At 36.1% G+C, this 20,101-nt stretch overlaps 1 protein-coding gene across 1 annotated transcript in view; it reads right to left on the bottom strand.

Moving 5' to 3' along the window:
* The window catches only part of NFXL1 (nuclear transcription factor, X-box binding like 1), a 52,078-nt gene continuing 31,977 nt past the window's right edge, over positions 1-20,101 (bottom strand). The window contains exons 19-22 of the mRNA XM_069790337.1: positions 13,165-13,269; positions 11,830-11,916; positions 8,332-8,385; positions 1-3,279 (exon numbers count right to left, since the gene is read on the bottom strand). Of these exons, the coding sequence (XP_069646438.1) occupies positions 3,106-3,279; positions 8,332-8,385; positions 11,830-11,916; positions 13,165-13,269 (420 nt within the window). The 3' untranslated portion in view covers positions 1-3,105. The remainder of the gene's footprint in view (positions 3,280-8,331; positions 8,386-11,829; positions 11,917-13,164; positions 13,270-20,101) is intronic.

Below are 20,101 nucleotides of genomic sequence, written 5' to 3'. Positions count from 1 at the left end.
TTGTGTTTGATGCATTTATTGTTTGACTTGGTTTTTACATGAAATTAACACACACACTGGCTTTGTCGTTGTTAGAGGTAACAAACTTGCCCGAGGAGTTTCCAATCCAAAACGTGTTGATCGCTTGTAAGCGCCTTGGTTCAGCAGACAGATGAATGCTCACCAGAATGCATTCAGAATCAGGAAAAGCCCCCCCCTCCCCAGTTTTTTTTTATTTTACACATAGCTAAATAGTCTGCATGCTAAGTATCCTCATGATCAGGCTTCTCTCTATATAATTTCCTTTCAACAGCAGGTCAGATTATATCATTTGTTTTAATGTATACTTACCAATATGCATTTTTTTGGTAAACTGTTAACATAAAAAATATTTGCTCATTACATTATGTAACAGTACATTACATTTTACCTTTAGTTCAATATTTCCTTTCTAGAATTACCATCTTTCATGTATACCGAATAACAGGCGATTTTATCTGTACCTTTTACTTCAAAGGTTGTCATGCTTGCAACACGCAGCTCCAACCAGAGAGGCAAAAAATTAACTGTAAAAATAATAATAAAAAAATAGAAACCCGTGATTTATTAACTGCAGATTGCTCAAACCCCCACACTTTTTTAATGCCAAAAACCAAATATCTGGTTCAGCAGGCAGACCAATAGAGTGCAAATGACTCAGATGGTTGGAGAAGATACACAGAACTATTTTGAATAAAATTTCAAAAATAGGTACGTCTCACATATGCGAGATTCAGGAGCGATACAAATCCTTTAAGAAAGGGAATATGCATACTCAGACACACTTGTATGAATGGAATGAATTTTTAAAGATTGGTGTGCTTTCTTACTATAATAAAGATGATCAATGAGGAGCAAGTCTTTTCCTCTCCAATATTTGACATAAATACTGCAAAATATGCAGAAAAAAACCACTAAGAACTACATCAAACATATAACTCAAGTGCAGTTCATTTTTATAGCTCTGTAGAGAGAGATTTCTTCTCTTTGCTGTAGTGTTAAGGAAAAACTACATTGTACTTGTTTTAAAGAAAAAGCTAGCAGTAAATAGAAAAATTAGTTATGGTCATGTAAGATAAAAGCTGTTTCCACAATGGTCTCGTGCATGTTGATCTGCATGTTTCAGCTATAAAGGCATCTTTTTGTATTTTTGGACAATACATTGTGTTTTACTTTAGCTGAACAAAAATCTCTCTTCTTTTTCTTTCAGTAACAGGAGAGTTACTGGCATAAGCAGTCACATAACAACATCGCCTCACTTGGTTAAAGAAACAACCCTTATATATGGAATTATCTTGCAGGCACTAATATTATAGAAAAGAGTTAAAGTAACAATATGGAAAATGGTTTATTCCTTATACTAGAAAATAAGAGAATGCAACAGAGATGCAACTATGATTGCCTAGTATAATTTCAATTAATCTAAAACTTTACATACTAATAGCTGGACATATCATGACAGAAGTAGTATGCATTTCTAAAAATCAATTAAATACTCCCCCATAAAATACTATCAAATAGCACCAATCCATGCTAAATATTGCTAAGTTTTCCTTACCTCTCTTCTCTTTCACCAAACTTAGGTGAAAAATTGAAAAGACAGTTATTTTCTCCTCATTTTGTCAATCTACACAATCTAAAAGCTACTGCTTTTTGCAGCTTTTCTATTTTTTTCTGCTGCTGAACCATAATTACAATTGGATATCAGCTCAAATTAATACTGGGTCCCTTTACAAGTGGGCCAAAATCAACTGAAAGACCTTTCAAACCAACTGCAATCTTCTCTACTAATTCACACAAATGGTCCCACTGCTTTTGCAGGATTTGTGATGAAACTATATGCCTGAATTACAAGGGCAACCTAATGCCCTTTGGCTTCATACCTCATCTTTCACAGGATCTTGTAAGCACTTCTCAATTACCCACAATGCTCAAGTATCAGCATAAAATTTCCAGCACAGGTTTAAAAATTCAGTATTCTGATTTCCCCGCCCCCAAATTTAACTTGCAGTCCCTCAGCTGAGACAATGCAGCTTCTCTAATAATCTTGAAGCTGTGCAAACCTTTCAGTTCTGGGAACCAACGCTGATATCCCAAAAGCAAGGTATTCTAAACTGTCAGCAAGAAAATATATAAATATTTAAAAGATTAGCTAGACAGTTTATACATGATTAGCAAGCACCATCCAGATGGCTTCAGAACAACATATAATTGTATTGTTACACTATTCAATTATGGTTTTGCACACCTATGCAAATATTCAAATGTGACATTTATCTACACAAATAGTCAAGTGGTGCCCTAAGTTCAATTTCAGATTGTTTTTCTACTGTTGGTGATGGGGGCAATGATGAGAACACATCCCCGTATCCTGAAACTACTTCACATCCACGTTCAGCGTATGCATCTGTCCATTAAATGAGGTTTTCAATTGGTTTGATTTTGAAGAAACAAAGGCGGGGGGAGCAACCAAAAAACAAACCCCACAGTCTGTAAGGGGGCCCTTTTTATTGTTTGTGATACAGTCGACTTGAAAGACAAATTCACATTTCCTTTGTCTGAACAAAGTTTTGACATGAAGCCCCAGAATATTCTAGCCTAAGTGATCCGAAGTTCCCTGTTAGTTAGTTTTAATTAAAACTGACATGAAGCACAGAAATTATTGTGTGATACAACATAAAGACTAGCATAAAAATACTAATCTTCAATAAATGACTAAATTGATTTTACAGGAAACAAATAGTCAATAAAGCATTTTATACTAAGCTATTTTTAATAATATGAAATGGAGACAAGGAAAAGTAACACAATGTATTAATAGAAGAGATGGTAACAGTCCTCAGTCAGACAAATTACATCAGGACTTCAGCATAGACTAAAATCTACTATTACTTTCAGTGTCTGAATTCAGTTTTGTGCTATGAATGTAATAAACAGAAAAGGTGACACTTCTTCCCTCCTCTGCACTTTTCTTGGCAAATGGTATACATACATAATCTATGCATATTAAGTTTTACACACAGACTAACATTCTAGGAATAATAGCTACCTAAAGCCCGACTGAGGTATATTAAATATTGAGCTGTTTCAGTCATTGTAGACCATGAGCCATGCAACCATCACAACAGCAACTCCGAACACTGGCAGCATAATGAGGTTCTTGTATTTTTGCCATGATGATTGTTCAACTTCTACTTCGTCCTTTCTTCTCTTATTCTTCCTTCGCCCTTTTAATCTGTTTTCAAAAGCTTCCAGTTCAGCCTAGATGAAGAAAACCAGAAGCAGTTGACATTTGTGTCAGAATTAAAAACAAAGAAATGTGCAATTTTAAACAATTCCCAAAACATTCCCCAAAACCACTTTATTTATAAGTGGCAGTCAATGGAAGTTATAAATCTCTTACAGATGAGATGACAGCACTATATCCCATGGTTACAAAGCTCTTTGCTTCCAAGCATTAAACATTGTTTAGTTTCCTATAAAAAACATTGCCAAAAATGCAACCAACAGAAATTTTACATTAGATTTTTAACTCAGGCGGAATATGTTAAGCCAAAAAGAGATTGTTATTTCCATGAAATATGTTAAAAATACATTATTTTTACTATTAAAGAAAAGCACTCGTAAGTATTTAAGCTATTACAGTAACATATAAAAGAGCATAGGTTGAAATCTTCAAAGACCTCCCCCCACAAGAAGGATGTGCTCTCTGCTAAAAATAAATTAATAAAAATATAAATAAATAAATTATCATCTTTCCCTCAATTCTTTATATTTTGCATGCTCAGCTAAATTTTAGATTAATAGCTATAATCTTAGACATGTACAAAAAGTTTCCATTTGTTAAGTGTTATAACTTAACACTCAGTCAGTCATTTATGACTGAAGTAGGTACATAGCATCCTTCAAAAGAAAGCACATGCCCTTAGGCCCCAAAATGAAGCAAAGCAATTGGAAAAATAAAAGGAATGCCAAGTTCCACCCAGAACAGCAGTTTCAGGGTGATGCTTGGAATGAACAGTAGGATCCTCTGATCCCTGTTTCTCCTCCCCCTCCACATTCTTTTAAAAGGGTATCAAGAGAATACAGACAAAACTCATTTTAGGGTACAAAGCTGAAATAAAACTGGTATTAGGCAGCCTGGAACAAAGAGCGTAAGACTGAGATGAGACTCCAATGAGGAGCCATCTAACTGCTAGGAAAATCAGAAAAGATGCTCTAAAGGAGAGCTGAGACAGACTAAAACCAGAAAAGGTCTGACGATTATCTGGATTTTTGGATAGAGTTGTCAGCTACTAGAGAAAGCACGGGACAAGGAGCTAGGGAGCAGAAAGGCTAGATGAACTGAAAGAGACAAGAGAGAAGGGAGCAGCAGAGTGCAGCAAGCCGGGACCGGCTGGGCAAAACACGCAAGACTGAGCTGAAGCAGAGGAAACGTGGACAGTGAACAGAGACAAAGCCTGGCCATGAGAGGAAATAAATCTACATGACTACTACTGCAGTGCTGCCAGGAAGAGACGGACTTAAGACAATAAGGTAGGTGCATTAAAGAAACAAGAATAAGACTTTTGGGAAATGGGGAGAGAAGTAGTCCAGTAAATATAATTTTCCTTTGGAACTCAAGAGTGCCTGATGTCTGGTCTTCCTCTACTGACAGCAAATATTTGTCAAGAGTTTCACAAAGCGGATCTTACTTCCCTTCTTGTGCCAGATACCACTGTTAGCAGGAGAAAGGGACCCATTTTGATGTCTATTCCTTTGTACCTAATAAAGGCAGAAATTGTTGGCACTTCTCTGATGATACGGGAGAAAAGTTAAAAGTTCCACAGCCTGCTATTTGAAACAAGATTACTTTCAACTAGCTAATCCTCCTTTAGAAAAGCAAAGTATTTTAATGAAACAGTTTTTCAAAATCCAAAGTCTGGAGGCAAGTGCAGAGTTCTTAAGGTTTTATAGATAATGTGGCAGTATTTCATTTTACACAGACACTAAATAAAATTTGGGGCTTCTATACTTATTATATACTTGTGATCTGTAGGTTTTAAAAGCAGAGTGCTTCATGAATTGCAGTAATCTGAATTAAAATATAAGGCTCGAACAATTATATAACAGGTACTGAATTGCTTTCCTAGTGATCTTTATAAAAAGCCAGCTAAAAATAAATACCTCATAAAAAAACAAAACACAGAATGAAAAAAGGTTCGTGGGCACAGAATACAAGAAAGAAGCCATCACTGTCCTTGAAAAGCTACCTACAGATTTTATATAACTGTCATCATTCCTGAAGTGTCACCTCAATGATCTCTGAACAATAAAGTAATGGTTGTGCCCAGTGTTCAAACTACCTTAATTTTTCAAGCTAAACAAGCTCAAGCTTTTTGTTGAGAGTAAGAATCTTACTTCTTTGTGTATAGACATATTAAAAATAAAATGAAATGCATTTATTTAAACTGTATACTCAAAACAATTTGATGTCAGATAATGTCTAGTTTAGTGTTACTCAGGTACTGGATTTTGCTCCTTCATGTGTTATTCTCTATATTCTTCCTGCACTGGAAGGAGTAGCAGCCCCATGGGGAAATGTAGCTAAATGAATGCAAGTAACAGTGACTATGCAGACACAAAGCATGTATCCTGAAATTGCAGGTCTTGTATTTTACAGGGGCAGGAGCATGCTTGACTTTTGTAACTTCCAAGGATCTGTTAAAACATTTTTCCTTCTAAGAAAAAAAGGAAACAAAATATTTCATACATCTCATTAAATTAGAATTCAGGTTTGAGACTTGGCTTTCAGTGTTGAAACTCTTGACTACTACCACTTAGCTCAAAAATTGAACCAAATCTTTTACACTAGAGTGGGACAGAGGGAGAGAGAGCTTGGTCTGAATTGCTAAATAATCAAAGCACTGATCTTTTTTCCACCTAGCAATTGTGAAAACCCTGGCCTCGCATAGTGAAGCAGAGAGAAAGTTTGGCTGCTAGGGCCATGACAAAAAGCCTAACCAAGCCATCTCCCTTCCACTAAGAAACAAGTGATTCCATCTGTAAATGATACTAGCAGAAGCTGCTATCAAATATAGCAAATACCAAAATATAAATGTGCAGACTTACCAGAGCACTAACTAGTTTGTTTATAAAGGATTTAATGAAGTATTAATCAAAACAGGTCTCAAGAAGTTGTGACTAACAGATGAACTGTCTATACAAAAATGTGCTAATGAGATCACGAAGGTGGTACAAGATGCGAACTACTGTCAGAAGGGAGTATACTCAATAAATATATACTCTTAATGTGACCCAACACCCTATGGTAGTGATGTCCTCCAATTTGCATCACCAGATAGCAGATTATGAGATCAAATTGGAAGGGAATCAATTTTAGATAAAAGGCTGAAGTAGCTGAGGTTAGTACTTGTATGCAGTTCTACAGCTTATCTATTATTACTATTATCCTACTTTTTTTTTTTATTGGTTTTGTCCTTTTTTTTTTACTGTTGTCCTACTGTTTGCTATTGTGCTATGTAACTGGCCACTCTTAATTAACCTTTTAATAGGCTTGATTATGTATAGGTGAAGTCTTCTATCCCTGAAGCTGCATCCATCACAAAACACATACGCAGAAGCAGTTGCCATACAGTCCAGCAGTACCCTGGGCAGTATAACTGTGAGACTTCAGTGAACGCACAAGTAGAAAGCAATGGTGGTGTGACTGCAGAAACAATCACTGCTGAAGGATCAAGACAAAAATAAATGTTGCACACTATGCTGGTGGAGTGAATCTGCTACAATTTCAGAGGAGCCTTGTTACTGAGACTTTATTTGAGGGACTATAAATTAAGGGATTTTGAGGCACAAATCATTAGTAACTGGGATGCCTTCTGGAATGCACGAAAACACAGTCAGTGCAATACAAACACCAGCAACTTTGAATTTCTACCTCTAGAATTGTAAGCATGTTCTTTACATATGTAAGCATCCATGAGTACACTTCAGTACTTAGCTTGCAGAACCATCAGTTATAGATTTCCTCTGCCTAACAAAATGTTTCAGACACCTGTATGCAAGCTACACTTCCTGACCTATGTCCCAGAACTAACATTTCCAAGGTCAATTTAGAGAACAAGAATTAGATGAACTGTCTACGAGTTGTATGAGGGAGTATGTGATCAATATTGTAGACAGTTGAGGCATGAATGTAACAATAAACATTACCAGAGGATCACAAAACAGCGCCTGGACTCCTGGACAATAGGTACCTAAGTGTATGCTTTTCCTGCACGATGAATAGACACACTCCCCATTGAAAAACAAAAGCAGGCCTTGCTAGAGCATTGGTTGGTAGACATAACGCTTTAATAAATAAAGTCTCTAGGCAATTAATCAAAGTACGCATAACAGGAGTTGTGACCCACAAACTGATTATCCCAATGAGACTGGGGGAAAGGTACAAGATGATCAGGCCTGTCCCGCATCCCCTTTCAAGCAGGGAGTGAGCCAGTGCTCTGCGATAATAATGGAGTGTGACATGCAGGTGAAAACACAAGTATAACCTAATACGTAACTGTTGTGATAATTGAGTAAAAGGAGAGTCAGAAAGCACACATTGTACTTAGAATATGACTTGGTGTCAAATGCTCAGGCACAAGCATACATGTACGAGCTGGTTGGAAGGAATGCATTAAGGCTGTAGCCTCCAGATGACAAACCTGACCTAGCTATCACCACCAACCAAGCTTACGGTTTTGCCTGAAATACGGTTAGTATTAGTGTCTCTGGGCAGCTGGCACAGAAGCTCCTTGGATTACAATGCTAACAACATATGCTCACCAACAACAGCAATTACAGTAAATACACGTTTTTCCTCCCCTCAGAGACCTTGAAGGAAAAAGACTCATTTAGGCTTCCTCATTGTTTCATAATGGGAGGGAGGAGGGAAGCTTCACCCAATATTTAAACCTCTATGGAGGCTATTCAGCAATTCTGTGGTGTTTATGCATTATAAAGTGTTCAATTAAAATCAAGAGTACTTAGTATTTTAAAAATGAACTATACTATACACAGTTATAGTAATGCAAGATTAAACTGATTAATTATAATTTTGCATAAAATTATGAAAATTGTTTGGGAAAATACGTGGGCTCTTAACCATTGTAAATCATTCACAGCACACATCTTGGAGTAAGGTAAGAGCTGACAGGAATGACTGTACATATCACGTTACAAACTATACAACTTTAGTTGCATGTAAACGAAATTATTTACTAACAAGAACAATGTGGGGGGAAGAAGCAGGTGAGTAAGAAAGGTTGATACCTGTTGTCTTCGTTTCTCTTCTTCAATAGCAGCTTTGGCTTCTGCCTCTTTTATCTGTCCAGACATACAAAGCGATAAGAAACTGTTGTAAACAGTAGCTAAACCTGCTTTCTTATAGAGTCATAATTACTCCTATAGAATGGTTCTCGGCAAAAGCGAGCAAAACCTCCATCAACTGAGCTCTCAACTTATTCAGATGACAAAATACTCTCAGAAAAAGCTGCATCATCTCACATTTGGAAAACATGGAAGATATAATGGATGCTACAAGGTTATAAATTGAACTTCTGACTTCAACTTGACAAGCTCAACCAACCAATATAAAACCTAAAAAGAATAGTTTGTTTGCTAACAACCAGGAAAATTCCTAAAGACAGTTATTTTTTCAGCAACTTTATCCTCAATTCAGTACACTTTACACATACAGATAATTCCTATATATGTATATAATTTACAGACACATATTTCATTCCAAGTACTTTAAATATTCCCTGACTGCTAGAGCAAAAGGAAACCTCTGTATTTGTATTGAATATGACATATATCGGATAATGCATAACCAAACTGCTTTAAAGTCCTTGGTGCAATGCAAACCAAACGGAATTAAAAATGCTCCACCATCAGAAAGTCCTATGAAAAGAAGTCATGAGAGTTACAACTGATAATTCTACAGAAGTGTTTTGTAGTGTTCAAGAGAGCAAATTAAATGCTAGAAATTATTAAGAAAAGAAAGGTACAGAAAAAATGTCAATGTATAAACACATGATGCACTTGAATCTTAGCTCCTGCATTCAGTTTTGGTCCTGCAGTAACAAAAGAATGTAAAGCCTGAACATATACAAAAGACAACAGGATGGAGTGGCTTTCATCTAAAGAGATGCATAACTAGGATTCATCAGGTGACTAACAGGGCACAAAATTCTGAAGAGTATGAAGATGCCAAATAGGGATAAAATATCAATAATTATTTTTCATAATACAAAAGCAAAGGCATAAAATGAAATTACCAGGAGGCTCGTTCATAACAGAGGGAAGTATTCTACTCCCACATAGTATTTGGCTAAATCTAGAAATTCAGTGCTACAGGATGCTTATAGATGCCAGAAGTTTATGTCTACTGAAAAACAATTAGGCATGCTACGAGGAGATAAATCCAAAGACCATCAAACAGACAGACACCAGCTCGACCTTTAAAATTCCCGCGGTCAGAGATCACTACAGTAATAGTAGTTAACAGGAAGAGTATACTGGGGAAGTGTATGTATCTGTCGTCTTGTATACATTTCTTGGACCTTTAGCATTGCGGCCACTGAATCACTGCCCTAGAAAAGTTAGATGTAAAAATCTGATTAATAACTTGAAATGAAAAACAGTCTTGATCCTAATAACTGGATGATTCGCATACTAACAGTGACAATAATTTACTAAATATGGTTTGCGCAGGTGGAATTTGTTCCAAACAATTTGCAATTCAAGAGCTCTTGACAGCTAAGGAGAGAGAAAGCACACCAGCCCATGCTTTAGCACACTGTAGCTGAAACAGTGCGCACTGAGGACAGGGTCAATAGAACAGTCTATTTGCAGGTTTTCAGACAATTTTTTAAATTGCTAAACCATACATCAAATAAAAGCATTAGTGAGAATTTCATTAATCTAGACACAATGGCAGAGTCTCTCTTTAGAAAAGTATATAAAAGGCCTTTTCAGCCATGCACATCTGAAACCACAGTCTGGTGTAGAAAAAACGGCACAACTAGCCTCCTGGTATTTCAGTGCCATCTAATGGCAGAACTTCAGCTCCAAAAAGAAAAAGTGACCCACAAATGTTGAAAAAAAGCAACAGAAGAGCTTCTTTTTACACTGGTGTGGTCATGTTTGTATAAGATACATAGGTACAACATACATAGGTAGAGGGAAGCTTAACCACTATAATCACAGTATGGAAAAACATTTCTAGAACTAGATCTTTAATAAAATGTACAGTAAAAGACGCATTCAATTCCTCAGAAGCAAGCGCATCCTCACTAGGTGCTATACATGAAGAGTTTTATGAAGAGTTAACACACTTTGGTTTTGGAAATTGATGGTCGTTTTGCTACTGTGCAAGCTAAATTATCTTTGTAAATGTCTGCAGTTTTTAAACAGACTTTTTCCAGTCTTGACACATTAAACAGTAATTGACATAAACAAACTAATGTTATGAAGTGCATATAATAGGATATGATTCTAGTATGTTATTTACAAGTCAACACAGGCTACAAAAAGGTGCCTAGTAAAAACTTAAATAGAACTTCATATAAAAAAATCCAAAACAAATAAATCCACATGCTTCTGTGAGGAACATACACACAGCTAGGTTATGCCACACAGTATGTCTGTGGCACTACTTATAGTAGAAACTTGTAGTCATTTGCTCATTGCACTAGACCATTCCTCCCCATGGATTACAATGTCAGGGGCAAGAAACAGGAACTAGCATCTGCTGAAGTAAAACAGTAGCTAACACTGCACTGCACCACACTGAGACATGCTGCTCTGTCCCAGCTCATGCACTCTCTTGTGAATTCACCTTGTTTTAGTGCACTCCATGTCCTATGAACTTATCTTCACACTCTTACTGGAACTGTTTGTTATGGTTGGGATTTTCTAAAGGCATATCCCAAGAGTCTTAGCATTTGACCTGCTTGCAAAGTTGCAGGATTTGGTCTTGTTAGAACTTGCCAATCAACCCTGAAAATCTGAGCAGAAGCTGACAAGAATCAGCTCTACCCATTGAGTTTTTGGGTTGTACATTTATTACATCTAACATTTACCTGATAAAAACCAAGCAAGCTACGCATGAATTCTTTTTGTTTATGCTTTTATAAAGGCTTATAAGAGCAAGGTTGATATTCTGTCTCTCTGGGTGACAGCATGCAGCAATTTCAATACTTCATAAAACAGCAGAACTAGGGAGAAGTCACATTTACAGCAGGCTAAAAAGTACACTGCAATTACTGAAAACTCTCCATTTTTCTGATACAGGGTAACTAATAGAGTGTGACAGGATTATACTCTTCATGTTGGACGAGTTGAGCATTCAATGGCTGTAAAACTTTCACAGGAAAGAGCAGATCTAACAATGCCTTGTGAAGTGGCCTGGCCCCAATCCTACAACACAAACTATTAGCAATAATGATTTTATCATCACTAATCATCACTTGTTCTCAGCAGAAGAGGAAAGAACCAGTTTTAACAAATGAAAAAAAAAAGGCAAGAAAAATAACAGAATGTTGTTTTAATATAGTATTTCACTGAGTTAATTAACACTGTCTACAAACACTGTAATTCTCCCCACTAAGCCAAATGCAAGTCTGAAAAAGTGGCTGCTATTAAACAGCATAACTTCTTATGTTGTATTTTTTGCTGGTATTGCCTTGAAAAATAATTCTGTGTTCATTTTTTCCTACTTTCTTTGGAAGCATTGAGAAGAAATTAGAGCTACAACAGATACATTACCTCAGATGCTTTCCGTTTCATTTCCTTGCATAATGCATCGCATTCCAGTGAAACTTGGCCTTCTTGTATCTTGCTGCACTGTATTTCCTGTTAAGTATAATTTGAGTATTTTATAATCATTTCTCTATATAAAATTTGTTATAATGTCCATTTCTTTATGAAAATAATTATAAAACATTCTTATTTAGTAAAACATTGGTTACACAGAAAATAAAGCTAATGATTAAACATTATTTGAACCTGTAATTCTGAATTAAATTGCCCTTTTCTCTTTTCCTTCTTTCTGATAAACTGAGCAGAAAGCAAGAATAAATCAAACAGTCCAGTTTAACATCTCCTCTCTTTTCTCACTTTTTTGCCTAAGAGAAAGTAAGATAACCTTCTGAACTCTGGCAGAAAGAGCTAGCATTCAGAGTCTCAGTAATTTCATTCACATTCTCTTAAGTGGCTAAGATTACAGGGCAAGGTCTGGTCATGGGGAAAAAAAATAATTCTCACTCACATTTCCTCCTCTCCCCCTAATACTGAAGAAAAAAAGAAAAAAAGGTGGTTATCTGTAAGCAGAGACTGTTCAACTTGAAGCACTTGTTCTGTACATGTCATTCTTTCTCCTGCTGAACACCCCACCTGCAAGACTTCTGGTTGCACAAGACATCAAGACATTTCATGGAGAAGCTGAGAACTCTGGGGGACTGCAGCCTGTTTGGAAGGCTCAGAAGTTAACTGGGTCCAGAAAAATAATCTAAGCACCTTTTAATTAAGCCAGATAATGATTTTTTCATTAAGTCATTATTTGCTGAGACTTCACATCAGTTTCTGTTCTTCCCTTCATAACACTATATAGCTATAATAAACTTGTTACATTACTTTGTCCTTAATCTTTGTCAGAAGCTAAGGATGCTGATGCCTGTACTTGCTTTTAGGTTTGCAGAGAACTGTAACTGATTACATTAGTTAGGGATTCACAACATCTGTGCTTGTTCCAACTTACATAACTATAAACTTTCCCAATATTGTCAGAAAAATGTATTTTTTTTCCTCAAATCATGCCAGGTCATCTGACTATTCTCCCAATGGAGCTACAAAAATTCAAGTGTGCTTGAAGATACAAGCTATTTTAAGTCAGGCAGCTAACATTTTAGAACTAACAGGATTTTATATTCTCCAGTGAATCTTTTGATATTGTAGCCCAGATCTTCAGCTGATGTTAATTGTTTTAGCTCTATTAGAGTAACTGGACCTGTTCTAATCTGCACCAGAGACAATCCGTCCAAGCAAGCCTAGCAACATGCAAAGAAAATACATTGTTCTCAAAATCGTAACTTAAAAATTTACCTTTTTCAGTCTCTTACAGAGACATCGGAGTTTAACCTTCTGGCTGCAGTTCAGAGGACAGCTACCTGAATGGCAAATCTCTTTACACCGGTGACCACAGGGCAACTATAAAGAACAAAAAACGCAAAACACCCACACTAATAAATGATTGTAAAATTACAAAGAATCTATGAACTGGTTTTATTTCAGACATAGCAGCTTAACCAAAAACTCATTCAGCTTATCAGTTTTTCCCCTTGTGAAATAGTTGATTTTTCTTTTTTTTTTCTTGCTGTTGGCAAATGTTTGCTTGTTATTTACCATATTTCAGTTCCTGTAGAACAATTTATCTTTCATTGGCACAGCTTGATTAAAAACCAGTTTCTCCCTTCAAATGTTTCAAGAATAGTCATCTCCACAGCAATTTATACAATTACCCTAGCTATCTGTATGTTAGGGGAATACCAGTACATAAAGTAAAAAGAAACCAAAAACTGAAATTGTGTACTATGTAACAACTTGTTAGAGACTTGACAGTCAAGAAAAGAAAGAGAGAAGAATCAGAAGCAAAAACACCACAAAAGAAAATCTTGCATGCAAGAATCTTCTGAACTATGCAAAAGTCAAATACAATATTCTTATCATGTCCAAAATAATTTCACAAAATCCTAAAGTTCTGCATTTGGCAGATTATCCCGTTTCTGACATTTGAGATAGAGACTTTTTTTACTGCCAGTGCATTTTTTAACATTTATAATGAAAAGATTATCATTCAACTACTGTGTTATGAACTGAGATACTAATTTAAGTATGCTGACTGTTAGGAACGTAGCAGTGCTCCCAGCATTACATTATATAAAAAATGACATGAAAAACAGTAAGTGAAAAAAATTGTTTGCTAAGAATTTGACTGAAAATATACCTTGCTCATAGGAAATCTTCAAAATAATGACTTTTCATTTTCAATTACATAACGCAATACTGTTAATAACTGAAAGTGGACTGTCACATAAGCCATCTAATCAATTTATTTATAGAGGTAGCTTTAAATCCCCAATCTATTTAAAATGGCATTGGAGAGTGTTCTTTATTAAAAATGAAATTTCACCTCTTCACTGTCATCAAGGGATTAACACAGCTTGGTAAATGCCGTAAGACATACAATTTTAAGATACATTTTTTCATGTTTATTAAACATTGAAAATGTATACACACTACATCACTTCATCCACAAGAATGAGAATACTACATAGGATTATTATAAAACCCAGGGGTATACAGTTCTTGTTGATTAGTAAATTTGGATTCTCAGAAGTCCATTGGAACTGGCTCAACATCTGAGCTAGCATCATGAAACATATGTCTAAACAAAATGCAAAACTTTCCAAATAAAAATTATGGAACAGACATACATATTTTCATGTCCATGCCAGTCACAAACTATTAATACGCTCATAGGTACTTTGCAGTTTAGGGTCAGGTTTTTTTAGTCACCATTTCAGCACAATTCACACAGGACTGGAAGGAACCTCTAAGTCACCATGTTCAGTCCTAAAGTCCAGTCCTCCTAAAGGCAGGCACCTCCAATGAGCCCTCTAAGACTGGATGAAGTTTTACCATGAAAACAGTCCCCCATTCTGCCCCCTTTCTAGTGTTTCACTAAGGAGGCTGTTCCAGGAGCTCACTACAAGATGCAAGACTTTTTTTTTTTTTTTTTTTTTTTTTTTTTTAAATTTCCTACATCTATTCTAGTCAGTCTAAATCCCTTAGTTCTTAGCCTCATATTGAAATATTTCTCTACCATATTTTCATAAAAGGCTCTTTACTCCCATACTATTCCCTCCATCGCATTTCAACCAGCTTAAATCAATGTTTCCTGAACACAGTAGCCAGAACTGCATGTAATATTCCAAATGACATCTCAGCAGGAATGACTTTGTACAATGCCTTAATTGCACCTTATTCGTAATAGAATATCTTCTCCAATACATCTTCAGCTCCCATTTGCATTTCTCTCCAGCTAATCATGCTGTGACAATAAGAATTTCTGCTGTTTCCTGGGAGCTTATTATTAGCCTTGACACGCATGGTCTTACTGGTTTTTCTGTATCTATTAACATGCCCCAAATACACGTGTTCCGCAGAAGCATTTCCTCAGTTGTCATGTACAGACAACACTCCACAAATTTTCATCAGAAAATTCCAATGGGTTTTGGTGCTAAGGTCATTACCGAGAACAACACAAGATCAGGCATCAATCCAGTCCTTGGGGAAAATTTCCTTATTGTTAACATCTCTTGCTCCAACTTTTGATTTAGCTTTCTGGTTGTTGTTTTGGGTTTGGTTTTTTTGGGGGGGAGGGGGGGGGGTCTGAACTAGATATTCACTAAATGGCATTGACTCAATTGCTCTGCTGAAACCTTATGTAGCATATCTAATCTATTCACTTTATCTGGAGGGAAAAAAAAATAAATTGGTCATCTTAGCAAAGAAGGAATTTAGGTTTGTTCAGGCATAACTGATCATCAGCAAATCTATCTTGTATTTTGCCTCGGTTTGAAAAGATAAGGGGACAAATTTGTCTTCAAGCCCTGTACGCTACTGAGGTCAGACTATCAGCCAGAACACGAATGGCAGAGTCTACTTACTAGTGACCACAATCTTGGCAAAACCAATTTACTACTGCATAACCTCTGTGCAGTAAGAGGGCCCTTATCCTGGCTCCCTACCGAAGAGCATCATACATAGTAACACTATCTAGTCTCACCTGCAAGTCATCCCATGCTGGCCAGAACAATCCATGGCTAGAACTATTACTTCCAGCTTACTCCTCCGTACTAATTAGGCACATTTCCATTAAGAAAGTCGAAGCCCAAACAGTCTTAAGTGACATGTCAGAGTTACAAATTCAAGACAGTAGTCCTCATCTCAACCTCCAGATGCTACTGCAATAAAATTCTTACATTACACACCCTTAGAGCAAAATTTGCATAGCACAGAAATATGTTTAATCCAGTAGTGAAACCCAAATTTACACATTTAGTTCTCTGCATAGAGCTACACAGTTCACATCCACAGGGATGCAGGACAAGAATTAAGCTGGCAGTGTAACTTTCTTTTTACTCCCTCCAATGCAAAACCAACATTAAAAAAAATAATCAAGAGGAGCAGTGAAATGAGTGGCAAAACAACATTTCCCCATGATCTCAGAAACCGAAAGGAATCCTACTGCTGCTTCTGCTGGATAAATAATGTAGTGGGAAAGGATTTTTTTCACTTGTTTTTAAGTGTCCATGCTGAGCTACTTGGTGCTATAATAGAAAGCATGCGCCCCCTTAGATCTTTTTTCACCAAGATCTCTTGTCAATAGCTTGTGGACTCAATGCCAAAATGAACAGGCTTTATGTTTAACATGGCAAGACCTTTAAAAGAAAGGTATTTAATGCACAGCTCTGAAAAAAAAAATCCAACCCCAAAAAATCCTAGAAGTATTTTCCTCATAGGCAATGCATTTACATCTTAACATTATGTCCGATGATGATAAAATGCATAAATTTATGGAGGCTTAACTGATCTACACCAGAAGATAATAAACACAACCTGTTAATACACACCTGATAATAAAGAAAATAACCTGTTAATAAAGAAAACAGCACTTTTGAGCAGCAATCCAAAAAGCTAAGTACAAAAGACAAGTTTATCAATTCCAAACAAAGGGGCAGATGCTTCAATTTAAAGCGTGGCCCTGCTTCCAGACATTTTAGGAAACCTCTACTGCTTAAGCCAAACATTGAAGAAAATCCTCTCATTATGGACCAAAGCTGTACATTTGCCTTTTAACATTAAATTTTTTGCAACCCACATACATTTTCAAGGTGTGTTTACAGAATTTAATTAAGCATTCTGGAAATAAAATTTATTCTGTTTATTAAAAAAAAAAAGATAAACATACTCTTAAAATTTATGGCATTGTCTCTACTGAACTATTATGTTAAAATAAATTTATCACAGTAAGGTCCCATATTTCACATCAAGACAGTAGCAGAGTGTACAGTAAAAGTACAAAGTACAGTTATTTTGTCAAAAAATACTAATCACACAGAATAAAGTGTTAAACACAGATCCACAAATACTGATATTAATACATAAACGATGAAAACTGATAGACTGTTAAAACTTCTGTGTAAGAATTCTCCCAAAACATCTGCAAACATGTTCATAAGAATTTAATCACCCCTGATTGAAAAAACAAAGTTAAATTTCCTCCAACAGGATATTTTGTTATTGCTACCAAACCAGAGAAAGAGCTTTTTAATCAAAGCATCTCATCAAACAGCTGTGGCAATATCAAAGACTTTGCTTCTCCCTAAAGCAGAAAAGAAATGTGAGCTGTACTGTATAATACTATCAGTAGCTGTTATAGTTTTATACTGCCATAGCCAAAACAAAAGCATGAAACCTTTCAAGACTTTCTCAAGTTCCTGTTGTATTTTTTCAAGGCACCAGACAATATAACTGATTTTCATAATCCCCAAACGTACCATGCTACCTGTAATTCAAATATGGTAGTGTACTGTCTACCACAATTTCCATTAACCAAAAAGAAAAACATCTCAAAAATAAGACTTCAGTAAAATACTGTATTCTATTGAACCTAAAGTGCACCATGCTAAGCTTCATGGAGTGACAGCGCATGCAGATTTTTAGCAAACAGCAACTTCACTGAGCTCTGCTAATGACTCAAGGTCAGATTCTGACATTGAATAAGAAAATTCTCATAAAACACTGATTTGAAATTTACTTAAGGCTGTCAGGACTACACACAAAACATTTCCAATTTAGTTTTGGGCAGACATATTTGATTTCTAAACTTTAAATGTTCTAAATTTGGTAACCTTATCCATCTTATCTTTTGGCCAAGTTGTTTGTAAGTGCTTGTCATGAGGTCCCCTCAATCAGCTTGCTCTATATTTGCTGGGGAGGGGTGGTAGTGGCAGGGTGATGTCTGTTAAGGCGGCTCCTTCAAATTATCTTTATCAATGATTCCTTTAAAAGCAAACTATCACTACAATCTGTATTATGATACAGCTAGATAATTTTCCCAAATTTCCAGACAAATACTGTATACTTACAAAACAGACAAAATACCCCTAATACTGTTCAATATTCAGAGAAACGGGAACAAATTTTTTGGACAAAAAAACGGTAAAAACCCCATACAGTACTGATGAAGTTACCTAAATAGGATCTGAGGAAAGTAAAATGAACTGTAACACGAAGATATGAACTGCCTGAAGCAGGACTGTACCAATACTTTTATGTTTCATGAAAGCCAGTAAGAGCTAGAGCTAGAATCACAGGAAGGGAAAAGCATGCATTTTTACATCATCACTTACACTAAAAAGATTCTCTGGAGAGCAGAAGCTGCATAAAACCTTGTTTTTCAAGGCATCTATACGAATGAGAATTCTAGAGTTAAATAAAAGCTTCATAAAACTAAAGTGGACTCTGTTGTCCCAAGCTTTCTTTTACATCCCACTGAATTAAGTAAAAAAGACATCATCTGTGGAACAGGGTAATTCTGAACTGAAGCTAGAATTCAGGACCACTACTAGATGGATTTTAAATCTCAGACTGAGTCTTGGGAATATGTCCAGAAAAATCACAACAGTTACATTAATCAAAGTAAAAAATGAGATATGGAAAAAAAAAAACTTTTAAGAGACGCTGAAGTACAGGAACACATAGTTCACGTTAAGAGATTATAAACAGTCTTGAAAATAAAGAGGAGGAAGTCTTGGAGCACATAAACCCAAAGGAACAGAGAGGGAAATGAAAGGACAAAATTAAGAGGTAAATGGACAATGAAATAACTTCCAAAAGCGTTCCCCCACCAGGAAGAGAGTTTTCAGACATCCAGATGAGAAAATTGGGACAGGCAAATTCATTTACAGAAAAAAGACATCAGAAAGGCATCTACAAGGGCAAAAAGAACATACAACTAGGCATACGGCACAGAACACAACCTTCCTGTTGGGGTTAACACAATCTTGTCTGAAACACAGGGGAACAAAGATTGTTGGGAAACAAGCAGGAATCCTGTGAATTTTTGCATTTACTCAAAACCAAAAAAAGTTTTCTAATAAAGGCAAGGATCCAAATTTGATGCTTCTGACACTGGAAAATAATGAAACAAAAGAAAAGTTTTGAACCTACTTTTATTAGGTTGAGGCAGAATTCAGAACTACAAGAGATGAGGTAAGAAGACAGAAATCTCAGACTAGAGGATGTCATAGGTAAACCTGCATAAGGGAATTGAGTGGAATCGGGGAAGGAGAATGGGTTGAATGAATTTATTTACGAGTGCCAGCTAAATACTGCATGAGACAAAGAGACTCAGCAACACAGTAAAAGGCCAAACCAGAACAACAAATTAGTGATTATGGGATAAAATATTTTTAGGATAATAAGTGATCATGGGATAAAAAAGGCATTTTTATTGCAGGGAAGGAGAATTTCTCAGAAATTCTGAAGAGTTTAGCAGTGGAAATACTTTCCAAAATATTTCTGACTATTTCCACTTCATAAATTTTCTAACCCTACAGTGGGGAATGGTGTGAAGAAAGGATTGTCACTCTCACCACTAGTGACAACTAAAGAACAAACATACAATAATAATTAATGCATGGATTTCTGAAAGCACACAAGCAGCACATAACAGCACTGGGAGGGACAAGGAAGAAGTCATTTGGCCCATCCCTCATGTCTTACAGCAGTTATTATCCACAACTGGACAAATCCTGATACAAGTCTAAGCTGTTACTGATGAAAATTTGGTAGCTTCTCCAACCAGTTCTTCCTTTGCTCCACAAACTTTACTACTCAAAAGTAGTATTTAACATGAATCTTCCTTACTGATGCCTATATAGACTGGTTCATAGTCTAAGCACCCTGCCAT

Source organism: Haliaeetus albicilla, chromosome 1, assembly GCF_947461875.1.
Source record: "Haliaeetus albicilla chromosome 1, bHalAlb1.1, whole genome shotgun sequence".
Lineage (NCBI taxonomy): Eukaryota > Metazoa > Chordata > Aves > Accipitriformes > Accipitridae > Haliaeetus > Haliaeetus albicilla.
This window is presented reverse-complemented; position numbering and strand designations above follow the sequence as displayed.